Source organism: Zeugodacus cucurbitae, chromosome 3 (genome assembly GCF_028554725.1).
Source record: "Zeugodacus cucurbitae isolate PBARC_wt_2022May chromosome 3, idZeuCucr1.2, whole genome shotgun sequence".
In the NCBI taxonomy this organism is placed as follows: domain Eukaryota; kingdom Metazoa; phylum Arthropoda; class Insecta; order Diptera; family Tephritidae; genus Zeugodacus; species Zeugodacus cucurbitae.
Genome location: NC_071668.1, coordinates 16,491,766 through 16,506,311, shown reverse-complemented (window position 1 = coordinate 16,506,311; position 14,546 = coordinate 16,491,766). Strand labels below are relative to the sequence as shown.

Here is a 14,546-nt window from a genome sequence, read left to right as displayed (position 1 = left end):
TATAAATAAAACAATTCACGTATTATCTGCCCGTAAACATTAGTATTAATTAATAAAAGTGAACTAGCAATATTATTAAAAAAAATTAAAATACCATTTGTACCGTAACTACTTCTGACACTTATTGGAACTACTTTATCGACACCAATAGAAATATGGAATAACTAAATGCATACGTTTTCAGATAACACATAAGAGTATTCCTTAATATTGTTACTTACAAACACGGACAGTAAGTCTCCATTTTAATTTATTGACTATATGTTTAAACAAATATTGAAAACAAGCAAATATGACGGTTTTAGATTTTTATATTATTTTACAACTACAATCAAAAGTAAACTGCTTTCAAATATTACGGATGCCACCTTTTCTTTTAGTGGGCCAACTTATATAAAACTGAACTTCAATTCCAATTGTTATCTCTCTACTTAAAAATATACATTTGATATTAAATTAAAGAAAATACCTCAAAATGCTTGCATAAATTATAAAACTGTATAAATAATATAAATTTTTGTTAAAACGTTGCACATCTTGTATTTATTTACAAAAATATCTGGCAGCACCAGTTGCGCCAATCCGAGATAGTCAAATGACAGCACTCCCATCAGAATCTAATTGGAAATAAGTCTTGCCTGTCATTTGCATCGGAACGATAATAAATACAAAAATTCGCAGGAATCATATGACGGTATTTGCAAAATCGTGTTTAAAAAAATATTAACGCGTAAAATTAACTCAGGAAAATAAAGAAAATTGTTTGCGATTAATATTAAATAGCAGCTAAACGTGAAGTGCTTACAAAAATATGTAAAAGTGTTAACAATATTGTAGTGTGTGTAAGAGATTGTGCACGGCCGATGCAGCAGCTGGATTTTCTTTGTGGAGTAGAGAAAATAGAAACAAAAATTCCAACACAGCAAAAGTGTAAATTTTTTATTAAAAGTCATATAAAGCTGTTGATATAAATTAGTAACATACGAAAAGTTGAAAATGCATTGATAAAGCGGATCATAACTATTGCGATTCATTATCAGCATCGTGCCAGTGCAACGTCGGCGTCTAAGACTGCCTAAAAATGGTGTCGCTGCTTAAGAATCAACTCTTGAAGCACCTATCGATGTAAGTAGCATATCATATTTATCATATGGATTTTATTTTATAATTAGAACTTAGTTGTGCGTATACACTAATGAATTGATTTTTCAATATGTCAATTAGGTTCTATTAAAAATATTCAATAAGGTTCCAGCTTTTAACTGTTGAATTAAAATTTAATTAAGAACTTTTATAATGCAAATAAGTCTGACTTTATGTTAACTATAACTGATTTCGCACTTTTGTGTTAAACTATTAGTTTAGCCGCAATTAGTTAAATCTCTTTTCTGAGGCACTCATCGACAAAGGGTTATAGTTATTTTCATAATTGACCTTATATTTACATATATATGTATGTATGCAGACTAGTATCGAATATACAATATAAAGGAAATACATAGATTACAACAATTCTTATGTACCCACATATCAATTCTATGTGCGAGTATATACGCATATATGTATATAAATATTTATGTATTTAGGTGCTTTTGCACGTTATTGATAATATTTTTCCAGTATTCTGTTTCTTTTATTCGTTAAAACTGCAACAAGCGGTCTGAAGAAATATTTGTTTAGCCAAAAGTAGATAACGTACCTACATTTTGTTTAACTTGACTGAACCTTTGTTTCCACTTTTTTATACTTTAACTTTTTAAGAGTATATTATGAGTGCCAGCCTGTGTATACAAGATACACCATATAAAAAAAATTTAATATAATTTTTTCCTTACATTTATTTTAAATTGTAAATAATACATAAAAATGTAAGTGTAACTGTTGTGCTGTCTGTATATTAAATTTTAAACTTACTCTATATTCCGATTATACGCCACAAAGCAAATGATAGTTTAACTAGGTCACCACCAAGTTATAATTTAATAAATATGATTTGAATAGTAAAAAGTTGTGCAATAAAAACGATGACTTATGTGAAGACTGCGCAAGCATGAAGTGCAAAGGATGCGGTCGTTAAATTTATTCCATTATATTTATTTATTTCTGCGACTCCTTATGAGCATTCAACTAGTTGCATTGTGGTTGGCGAACGCTACATTGGTGGGATAGCCACTTTTCAAGTTCTTGGCTTACAGACTGACTGGCACCTACACACAAATATAAAAATACTTTCTTGCAAAAAAATTACATGCACACTTACATATTTATATAGCGTATATTTGGTTGCGCTTGGACAGGTCTATTCCTGTGTCGACTACCACTGAATATTTCTCCTAACGACTGCGGCTGCCACGCAACGGCAGTAGCATTTCATAATTTGAGACAGATAATCGCGTTGGCGCCTTAGCATCGTGGAGCCGTCACCACCAACAGTAAGCACATCTTCCAGCGTTTTGTTCGACGACGTGCACACCGCACCGCACGCACGTTACTTCTTGTGGCGCAACGCAACAGTGAACCATTAAATTATCGTTAAAACACTGTCAAGTACAGCAGTTAGCTGTTGAATATTAGCAACGCCGACAGTCGGTGTATCAAGTTTTCAAATGGTGGGCGGCGTGCTGTTGTGGGAGGTGAAGTGTTTGAAATTGCGTTTAGGCCAAGAAAGAAATTGAATAATTTCTGTATTCGCGTATAGCTTAGTATATGTGTATGTGTGTTTGGTTTGCAAAACAAAATAACACTGAAACAACAAACTCAACCAAAAGTGAGGGGGTGGCATGTGGGTGAATTGAAAGTGAATACGTGGTTAGGGTGTTGGGAATGTTGGGGTAGACGAAGGGCGCATGAATTCATGAATGCAGTAGAAAATTTTAATTTAAATTGCTGATTATACGTTGAAACGTTGGAATTCCCTCAGACATAGATAATTTGTAAATAATGTATTATTATGTAAATGTTTATGCATTATTTAGTTGAATGCTAGTACTTATTACGTAATGAAGAGTTAAGAGAATTCAGATAAAGGGTTAAAAGAATAAAATAAATATTCCATAGTGCAAATTTTATACTTTAATAATACTTTTGATTATATGTTTCTTTTCGGAGGACTACATGGGTTCTTAAAAGCACTCGTTATTTTTGATTAATGCGAGTTTTGAAAAAATTATTGATTTGTTAATATCATTCAAAAGAGTAGATCGTGGGAAGACGCTAGTAAATTTTAGTTAATCAACAACGTTCCCCTAAAATTAATTCCCACACCCTATCATCCACACCGGGTATCATCTATATATCATGTGTATATCAGTACTACATTTAAAAGCGATAAAATGTGTGAATTTTGTGTTACTCATGTGATTTGCTTAGGTTTTGTTTAGATGTATTGTTTCAGGTACGCTGTATAATGTTTTCATTACAATTCTACTTTAAGGCAAGACTGATAAATAAATATTTGTTTATTGACATAGCTACCGCTGTTGTCAGCTAATTAGTAACGCTGCCTTTTAATAGAATAATTGTTTAGAATAATAATAAAACTCTGTTAATACTATTTTCCAAAATGGTACAAGCGTTACTTAGTGCCATTTAAGGCTTTTTTTCACTTAAAACCGCAAATGTCGAGAATTCGGCTCAAAAAGTGACATTTTTTCAGTTGAGAATAAGTTTGGGATGCAAACAGATCTCTACAAATATTTTGTTGGATTAATCTTGACACAAATGTTCAAGATCGATATAAAAAAATCGATTTAATCGACCAGTGCTTGACCCTAGAGACATCTTTTGGAAAACGGCGGAAGCAAAGTTCTAGACCTAATATTTACTGTTTAGAAAGTTTTTCTTCAACATTTTTATTGTGGAAAATCGCCAGTTGAACTCTTGCCCTGCCACTGCCAAGTATTTGCAAAATTTTAAAACCACCGCCGCTAATAGCAATGTGAAAGTTGAGGTCTACTCCTTCAAAATAGCTGTATTCTTCCGAAATTACCCAAAAAAGAGTTTCACTGGCCAGTGTCGAAAAATTCAAGACGTATTTAAGTCAAAATATCCGAGAGAAGAATTGTCCAGCGTTTGGTAGCATATTGCTTGCTTGATAGAGAAACACGCATGTCCTTTGGAGTGATTAACACATAGGCCTAGTTAATAGAAAGTAGGTTTGATCACCAAGAAATCTGTAGTTCTACTGTCGACATGTTTCACTCGTAGTGAAGTAGTTGGTCGATGTGTGGGTATGTTTTTGCTGGTATGACATTAGCCCATTCGATAGAATTTATGGAATTTTTAATACGAACAGGATAACGACCCAAAGCACATGCAGAAGTTACAAAAAATGTTTTTCAATGAAAATTTAAACAAGTTTTTGGCATAGCTTTAATTTGTTCTGATTTTAACACACTAGAACATCTCTGGGGGGACGTTAAAGAGCCGTCAGTGGCTAAAAACATCCCATATATTGATAAATCTTTTGATAAAATAAGAACGACATGAAAATCGGTATAAATGGTGCGTTGTCGGAATTTTTTTATATCAGACGCAACGGTGTTGAAGTAAAAGCGTTATACAATCAAATACTAACTGACAACATAAATGTATATTTTCCATTATCATTATGTTTATCTCAAAATATACAAATCTTGGTTTCTAATTAGTTGTCCCACACAAATTGTGGATTTTACATGTTTTTGTAAACAAAAATAATGAAACATAAATTTTGAATACTTTGTTTTCTATTCATATTTTTAAATAAAATTAGCGAAAAAAGTATGAACAAAAGTCGAAAAATAATATTTATTTTTGTCGTTGCTAATTAGTTGACAACAGCTGTATATATCGCAGTTTGTGTGTAGAAATATGGCAAAACAAAGCATCACCTCTCAACACGATTTAATGCGGTTAAATTGTGGTTTGTTGTAAATAAAATCGAAATTTAAATCGCAGTGTCATTAAAAAAAAATTGTAAACTGACTCAAAATCAATGGCCCTAATCATTGAATCCGTTTCGATCGAAAAATGGATCGATACGATCGAAAAACTTTACGTCGGAATTGTTGAAACCGTATCGAAAATAAAATTTACGATCACATTGAACTCACCGACTCGAAAAAATACATTCCGCGGCTAATAGATGTCGTAATTTCGAAACCATTGAATTCGCAAAAGCATCCGTTGATGAGTGAGTTGCGGAAATTTAAAAGAAATAATCAAATTGGAAATTTTTATTTAAACAATCACTGATGACGCACTGAATTATATTTTTTATATTATATATTTTTTATATATAAGACCAGAGACGAAACAAGACTAACAAAAACAAGTTCGTTATATGGGGCCTTGACAACTTATGGTCCGATATCGACGATTTTTAGAAGAGTGATACCACACTATAAACGCAGTATTTTTGCAAAGTTCTGTTCCGATATCTTCACTAGTGCTTACTTTATATATTGTAAAGTGAACGATTCAGGTCGTCTATATAGTTCTGGTATATAGGAAGTTGGCGTGGTTGTGAACCGATTTGGCCTGTTTTCACAACATATCATTAGGATGCGAGGAAAATATCACAAACCAAATTTCATTGAAATTGGTCAAGTAGTTTCGGAGATATAGTGTTTGAACCATAACTGGGCGGAGCCACAAACATTTAAGATTTTGTATATCAATTTGAGTGCAGCTCTTCTGTAACATCTTTACCAGTTATCTAGATTTTTTCTTACTGAATTAAAGCATTTTTAGTAGTTTTCAACTTTTTCACCTTTGTATGGGAGGTAGCGTATAATACGATTTCCTCCATTTTTGAACTGTATAAGGTAGTACCAAAAAGAACCGACTCTAGAAAGTTTGGTTGATAAAGCTTTAGTAGTTTACGAGATATGTACAAAAAACTTAGTAGAGGGCGGTGCCACCCCCACTTCTCCAAAAAAATTACATACAAATAAGCCCCTACCTAGAACTATCCTTTGTACCAATTTTTACTTTCATAGCTTTATTTATGGCTTAGTTATGGCGCTTTATGTGTTTTCGATTTTCGCCATTTTGTGGGCGTGGCAGTGGTCCGATTATGCGCATCTTCGTAAGCAACCTTCCTATGGTGCCAGGAAACACGTCTACCACGTTTCATTAAGATATCTTAATTTTTACACAAGTTAGAGCTTGCATAGACGGACAGACGGACAGACGGACAGACGGACAGACAGACATTCGGATTTGATCTCCATGCTTCACCCTGATAACTTTAGTATATATAACCCTAAATCTAACTTTTATAGTTTTGGGTGTTACAAACATCCGTTATGTGAACAAAACTCTTTCGAGAGAGTATAATAAAATTAAGCGGTTTATCGACGGAATCAATGATTGCATGAAAATTTTCGATCGAAAATATTTATAGTATCGAAATCGAATTCGCTGCGGATTCAATGATTAGGCCCAATATATTTCCTGCTATATTCATATTTTTGCTGTTATTAAATATCTATCTTAGGAAAAGGTATTGACGCTTTAAATACTTCCAGCCTTTATAAAACACGCCATTAAACAAAAATATCCAAATATCCGCTAAAAAATCTCTGCATGAGATATGAAAGGATGAAATTTTTTCACTCCTATGCTCGTTTTTTTACAATTTACTTACGCCAACGTTACATTTATGAACCCATTTTCCATTCGAACGTTGAAAATCATAAATCAAAGCGTTCAAGCGGAAACAGAGTGCAGAAAATTGCATTATTGATACAGTTAAATATTGCAGTTGCCAAGTGGCAGACACTTTCAGCAAATGCAAAAAATACGCTCAATAGAACACAGCTCCAGAACGCCAACAACACGCTCGAAAATGGAAAGCAACAAAAAAAGCGTCAATTAGGTGCACCAATTAGTGAAACGTACAATAAAAAGCCATTGAAGTGTGATGCGAAAAGTTGTTGTTGCCTCAGTAGATTGTAGTTGACATCGTTTTTTAACAGGTCAATTGGTGAGCGCAACTACAATCCAAGCAACGAACTACTCCACAGCGCCAAGTGCCGGCAATTGGTTGCCGTTAATGAAGAGAGTCAAACTATAAATAGTATTTTCGGCGACTCATTAGTACTTAAATCCTCTTGTATTGTATGATATTTCATGATTTTCCATTATTTCACTTTCTTTTTTAACCAAGTAATTTTTGATTTTTGATTTTTTACAGTTACACGAAGAATTTGTCATCGGACAAAATTAATTTGAGCACATTTCGTGGTGAGGGGGATCTGGTGAACTTGCAATTGGATGAAGCGGTGCTCACTGAACTATTAGAGTTGCCTTCATGGTTGCGACTCACTTCGGCCTGGTGCAATCATGTGTCCTTTCGCATTAGCTGGACAAAACTGAAAAGTGTGCCAATAACCTTGGTGAGTAATGAACGAACGTACGAACGTACCAACCACATAGATGGCATGTCGATAAATGTCTAGTTAGTTTGCTAAATGTGTAATTCTATTTTCTACCTTTGCATGACTCAATACACAACACACACACACACACCCCCTTAATATCATCAATAATGCCACTGCAGACATTGGACGAGGTGAATATCAGCGTGGAAACCTGTGATCCGAGCACTAGAAATCAGGATGCCAATTCACCGGGTGGCGTTGCTGGTGGAGGAGGAGGAGGAGGAGGCGGTGGTGGTGGTGCTGGTGCTAGTGGCGGCGCAACAGCACAAACGACACTGCCACAGGCGCCACAAGGCAAATACAGTTACATTCACAAAGTGGTGGATGGCATTACAATCATTGTAAATACGGTGAATGTGAAATTCCTGAGTGCAGCGTTCACAGCCTCTGTGCAGGTGAGTAGTGTCCGGTTGTTGTTTAAATTACAAAAAAAAAGTAATTTGCTTGCAAATCGTTGGAGGGGCGGGAAATGTGTAGTTGAAAATTGTGTGTGAAATCAAACAAATTACTACGCCAAAGCAATTAATTTGTAGGTGCTGTGCTGTCTTATGCCCATAGGCGTTTATGAAACTTTAGCTTCATTTTAGTATTTTGTTGTGAAAAAAGTAAATTGTTTTACAGTTATTTCTTTAAAGACCAACATTCTTCGAAGAAAGTTTGTCATATTTAAGTTTGAATAAAGACCGCCAGACTGTAGCAAACAGATGTGTAATGAATTTGCCTAGACAATAATTGATTTGGAGAATTATAGACTCAGATAAATGTATTTCATTTATGAAAGGCTTAAAATAGGTTAGCTTTACTATTTTTTGTGTAAATTTTGGGTTAGTGCGCCGCTATGGTAATATATATATTATTAGGTCTACAACTTTGCTTCCGCCGTTTTCCAATAGATGTCTCTAGGGTCAAGCACTGGTCGATTAAATCGTTTTATATCGATCTTGGACATTTGTGTCAACATTAACCCAACAAAATTTTGTAGAGATCTATTTGCATCCCAAACTTATTCTCAACTGAAATTGTCACTTTTTGAGCCGATTCTCGACATTTGTGGTAAATTTTGCTTTTCTTTTTCAATTCCAAGTTCGACTGAGGCTCATCGAATGCTTTCGAATACGTACGTTGAGGCTGTTCTAAGTGAAAAAAGCATTAAATTACCCAAAAACGACGAAAGCAAAGTTGTAGGCGTAATATATATACGTAGATCTAGCATTAGTTCCAATTTAAAACAAGTAAGGAAGGGCTAAGTTTGGATGTAACCGAATATTTTATACTTTATATTTATTTAATATAGTATATGAGGACTGAGTTAATTCCTGAACCGATTTCACTAATTTTCACCGTCAAAGTAACTATATCCAAGACTATACGTGTGTGTTTTTCGTTAGTGAGTTAACGCACTTTTAGTAATTCTCAACATAACCTTTGTATGGGAGGTGGGCGTGGTTATTATCCGATATCACCTATTTTTATGTTGTGTAACGGGTACACAAGGGAAACGACTGCAGAAAGTTTGGCTTATATAGCATTGTTCGCTTGCGAGATATATACAAAAAACCTATTTGGTGGGGCGGGTCCACGTACACTTTTTCAAATTTTAAACGACTCATATTTAAGTGGACCATGTTATTAGTGTTGTTGTTGCAGCGGCAGATAAAATAAAAATAAATCTAAAACTTGCCGAGCGTAACAAGGTTAGATACTCGAAATTACAGCCGAATTATTACAAAATGACCCACGGGCAACTTTGTTCCGGGTATTGTATTAGGTTAAACTCTCGTTCCCTATGGTCCGATCCTGTCGTAACACCTCGTTTTTTGGCCATCCCGTTAGATTACCTCGATGAAAACTAGATTTAAGCAAAAACAACATTCTCAACATTAATCCATTTCAAATAATTCAATTTCCTTATTATTTATTCTACAGATGTCACGCATACGCGTCGAATCGAAATCACCGAAGTGGGCTAATGTCGATCTACGTTTTACACGGCTTAAAGACCCAGTTAAAGGCATCATACTCATCTTCAAAGAACTCTCCTGGCAAACGGTGCGTATCGAAGCCAGTTCAACGCAAGACAAATCGCTCACACCACTACGCTTGCTCACCAATCAAGCGCGCTGTCGACTTACGCTACGGAAAAGAATCTCCGATTGTACATTATTAGCCTCACGACTCGTGCTCATACTAGACGATCTGCTGTGGGTGCTCACCGATTCGCAGTTGAAAGCGGCCTTACATTTTGTCGATTCCTTATCGGGGCTAATCAAAGCGGCGACACATGCAACACAAAAAAAGAATGCAGCTAGAAAATTACAGGTTAGTTGTTGTGATTAAAATTACACTCGTAATTGTTTATATTATAGTATATAATTGCATTTGTTGGTATGTTGTGTTAATTAATTTTTTATACAGAGTCTCAAGATTGTTGTTGTGTATATGTGTGTGTATAATTGTTTGGCATTTTATTACATTTATTTATTTTTTTATTTTTTTATATTTATTTTAGACTCTTCCCGAGTATCAGGCACAGATAGCTCAACAACAAAATCGTCAATCGGACACGGCGCATACATCACCAGCGCAGAAAATGTTCAATGCTTTCGATGTACGCGAGACTTCCTATCACTTTTTCAGTCAACGCATCGATTTGCATTTGTGCGATGATGAGGGAGGTGAGAGCGCGTCATATTTATATACTTATACAGTTGAACTTCCATAACTCGAACTTCTGTAACTCGAAGTTCTCCATAACTCGAACTCTTGAATTGGCAATAGAAATCAAATTTCATGCAAATTACCTTCCGTAACTAGGAAGTCTCTCTAAATCGAAGTTTTTTTTGTGGATTATGGTGATTCGAGTTATTGAAGTTCAACCGTATTTTCATAATTTTAATATTTTCATATATTTTTATTATTTTTACTTCTACTTTGCACAAGATGGTCGCTCAAGCTATCCCGAATTGGATAAAGGTGGTGCTCTACAAATATCGGTGCAAGCATTCCAAGTAGACTATTATCCTTATCACTTGGCGAAATCGGATCGTGCGCACTGGGCGAAGTGAGTACTTTTTTTTTACTTCTTAGTAATTAATTAAATTCCTAATTACTACATCAACAGATACCGTGAAGCATCCGTCTCACCAGCGTTGTGGCTTAAAGAATCCCTAAATACATTCCGTGAAGCTGTGCTAAATCTAAGTCAACCGAATCGCCCATCAACGCATGCGCCACTCGAACGCACCGCTCCGCCCTCACCAGTCGCGCTCAATGTGAATGCGCTGCAAGCACAAAGCGCAGCGTATGCTGCTACTATGGGTGGCACACCAACTGCCAGTTCCGGCACGAATACGCCGCATCGTCCTGGCAGCAGTGGCGGTGGTTCTGGTGGTAATGCTTCGGCCTTCGCCAGTCAGGTTACGCAAGCACAGCAGCAAAAGGCGACACTCGATAATTTGGCGAAGTTAATGAGTGCCTGCGTTGTTTTGCGCATTGAAGATTTTACCTTGTATCGCGTCACTACATCTGGTAGAAAGCAGATGCCTAAGGAGTTTGTGTCGGGTAATTATTGTGGGGAAATCTTTTATATATGCTTATTATATATAGACAGTTAGTTGTGTGACTAAATTCATTACTTGTATAGAATACATATTGATTAGCTTCTTTCATATTTGCTTCTCTCGTTGCTCTGCTTCTACATTTTTTAATGAACTAACACGTCATTTGCATTGTTATCAAACACCAAAATCATTAAATTACGCACTTTTAGCACAAAATAAGCGGAAATCACGTTCAGGTACTAATCACTAGAATATTCTTAAATTAATTTTAGTGTTTTTGTTGTAAAAAAATTATAATATTTTATTTCCATTTTTGTTGGTCAAGATAATGATTTAAGAGAAAACTAACAGAGAATAAATAATTCTAAATATAAAGTGTGATCCATTTCGAGGTTCCCTACTTGTTTAAAGGAAAAAACACAGAAAATTCAAATTTAATGGGGAATGTTTATTATCATTGGAAAGAACATTCCTTGGCATTTATTTTTTTTTTTAAGATTATCTCTTTCAAAAGTTAGTCGTGGCTAAACCTCAGATGGTCCACCCGTTGCGACTGGTAACTGACGAAAGACAAGCGTGATGATTTGCTCCAAGGCCTGAATCGAGAGTTTTTCGACTTTACATATCCCTACAGGAAAAAAACTAACAGTGTGATATAATACGATCTTGGACCGGCCCAAAACGTGGAATTATCTGCTCACCGAAGTTTTTTCTTTCTCATTGAAACTAAATGTCGCCGAGCTCATGAGCTTCAATCTCAGGCATCAAGTAGTCGGTAATCATTGCACGATAACGGTCGCTATTGACGGTTACGTTCTCACCGGCATCATTTTTGAAGAAATGTGAACCAATGATTTCACGGGCCCACATACCGTACCAAACCGACGTTTCTTATGGATGAAATGGCTGCTCTGTTCGTCCCAAATGCGGTCATTTTGCTTTTTTACATACCCATTAAGCCAGAAATGGGCCTCATCGCTGAACAAAATTTGACTCGCGAAACACATTTTTTGCAGAACGTGAATTTTCGTAAGAAAGTTGAAAAATTTTTAAACGTTGTTCAGACGAAGGTTTTTCATTATGGAATGGCAAACAATACTGAGCAAAAATAACATGACAGCTCACTCGTGATATGTCAAAAAAGGCTATTGAGCGAAGTACCTCTACTTGATCACCCGTTATATTAGATATTTATATAGCTAATATATTTTAATATTTATTTTATTTTTTTTTATATAGCTAAAATAGCTAATATATTTAAATATTTATTTTATTTTTTCAAAAATTATAATTTTTTAACCAAAATATAGTTTTTTTCATAGCTTAAGTAATAACCTCACTCTCTCATGAGACTTCGTCAGATACTTATACTTATTTAATCTCAAGTCTATGTAACATTATTTTATTAAAATATATTTTTAATTTTGCATACTAATTAAACCTTTAATCTTCCAGGTGACAAAGAGCGCTATTCGTTTCCCGCTGAAATGTCCGTTGTACATGCTGAGTTTACTTACTTTTATTACCCCGGTGATTTCATATTTCCTTGTAAGTTTGTTTAGATTACAACATAAGAAGAATCAATTATTCATTTAATCAACCTTTTTCTTACTCACCCTTAGTGCCGCCGTCCAAAGTATTCGTTCATATTAATCCGTTACAAGTGCACTTCGATCTAAGTTCCATACTTTGGCTCAATTCATTTGCATTGAATTTACACGAAAGCTTATTGCGCACCAGCGTCGGCACAGCAAGTGGTGCTTCCTCAACTACGCGCGGTTCCATCTCGTCGAATGCGTCACAGCGTGCTGCGGGTTCACAAGGCTCACAAGGCTCACGCGCTTCAGTAACGGCCATTTCACAAGCAGCAGAAGAGCCCAATCTCATGTATATGGATGTGAAGATCGAAGCGATTATGCCACGTGTGGTTATCGAATCGACGGTGGATGTGCCCAATCAAAAGGATCGTCCGAAAATCATGCAAATACAAATTTCACGTTTCGCCATAACCAATATACGTGAGATGGGTTCGTCGCGTGCTGATTTGGCGCAGGCGTTGCACTCACTGCAGGAGGGTTCACTGGTCTTCGGTACGGAATTTCCAGCGGTCAATGGTGACATGTGCATAGTGACCGATCGGATCCTCTCGCATGTGGCTGCAGCAGATGTTGGCGCGCCAAATCCCTTGCAGACACCAGGCCAAACACAAACATCAACGTCTTCGCAGCTACCGAAATCCGCTTCTGCACAGAATTTGACGCGCTATGCCATGTGGTCGGAGCCGCGTGATGTATGGTGTATTAAACTCGATCCGGTGTGGGTGGATTTCTTGGGTGCACGCTCATTGGGACCCAACAAATCCATACCCTTCATCGATGCTGTACCGGTTACATTGTGGTTGCATTCTGGTGTGGGTGCTATGCATAAATCGCCGGCAGCAAGCGTGAATAGCAATTCTTGCGCTTCGTTCAGCATGAAGGGTTCTTCCGTGGAGACGAATATTAATTGTATGGATTTTACAAATTTGGATAGTAAAACGCTACCACGTAATCCCTTCCTTAGTGAGGAAGATGTACGTATGGGTGATTGGAAGCCACAACGTTCCTTTAATGGCGCCGGCGCTGGCGTTGATGCAGCGGGTGCTGGTAAATCCAATGACAATGTTACTACTAATAGCGAACGTACCGCCGATATGCATGCCATTGCGCACATTTCCAATTTGGTGAGTGTGCAAATCGATCATTATCAATACTTGTTCCTATTGCGTTTGGCTGAGGAGATGACGGAAATGGCCATGTTCCTATCAATGGACGCTGAGCGTATTTTACAAAAGGTTTGAATGCCTCATTTCACTTAAAATCATTATAAATAACGGTAATTTAAATATTGCTTTGCAGCAAAATACAAAGAAATCGATGATATTCGGTTGTGTTGTACCGCAAATTGAAGTGACACTCGTGATGCCATCGCCAACACCTGGTAAGGAATCGAGTGGTGGTGATGCTGAAAGTGTCTTACCTGATTCAGCTAGTTTGGGTGATGATTTACACATGAATAGTAAGATTTATTTTCGTTTTTTTTTCGTATCCTAAGTTTTAGAAATGGCTAAATTATTTCTAATCGCAACAAAAAATTCCGTGTCTATCTAACACAACTTTTAGTCAGTACTACTTGGCTTTTCTCAATTGCTTTTTATTTGATTTTCGTAGTCACTTTATTTTCTACTGAACTACTAATACACAACTAGCAAGAACGCCAACATAGACACATTGTTTAGCTGTTAAATATTTAGTTGCGTAGTTGAAATTGGCTATAGTTACTGGCAGAAATAGTATAAATATATTTTGGTTATTTAATACTAGAGGTGAAAGGGTTGTTATGCTTTGAAATGTGATTATTAATGCTAAATCAATGCACCGCAAACATTCGCGTTAACCTCAGTTCCATAAATAGTCATTGTCAGACATTTTAAAGCGTAGTATCGGCGTCACAAGGTCTTTTGTTGACATTCTCATATTATTAATTGCATTAGTTAAACATATAATGTATAAAACGTTTT

General features: G+C 36.0%; 1 protein-coding gene across 7 annotated transcripts in view; it reads left to right on the top strand.

The window, feature by feature from the left end:
• The first annotated feature begins 604 nt into the window (after positions 1 to 604).
• The window catches only part of LOC105216955 (bridge-like lipid transfer protein family member 3A), a 32,243-nt gene continuing 18,301 nt past the window's right edge, over positions 605 to 14,546 (top strand). For 3 of the 7 annotated variants that reach the window (XM_029043313.2, XM_029043311.2, XM_011191729.3), the window contains exons 1-10: positions 606 to 1,125; positions 7,181 to 7,382; positions 7,547 to 7,822; positions 9,354 to 9,746; positions 9,937 to 10,102; positions 10,368 to 10,488; positions 10,549 to 10,988; positions 12,443 to 12,535; positions 12,610 to 13,820; positions 13,885 to 14,044. In XM_029043313.2, the coding sequence (XP_028899146.2) occupies positions 1,082 to 1,125; positions 7,181 to 7,382; positions 7,547 to 7,822; positions 9,354 to 9,746; positions 9,937 to 10,102; positions 10,368 to 10,488; positions 10,549 to 10,988; positions 12,443 to 12,535; positions 12,610 to 13,820; positions 13,885 to 14,044 (3,106 nt within the window). In that variant the 5' untranslated portion in view covers positions 606 to 1,081. Of the gene's footprint in view, positions 1,126 to 7,180; positions 7,383 to 7,546; positions 7,823 to 9,353; positions 9,747 to 9,936; positions 10,103 to 10,367; positions 10,489 to 10,548; positions 10,989 to 12,442; positions 12,536 to 12,609; positions 13,821 to 13,884; positions 14,045 to 14,546 lie in introns of all 7 variants that reach the window. The other 4 variants (XM_029043314.2, XM_029043310.2, XM_011191732.3 and 1 more) reach the window with 2 other exon arrangements.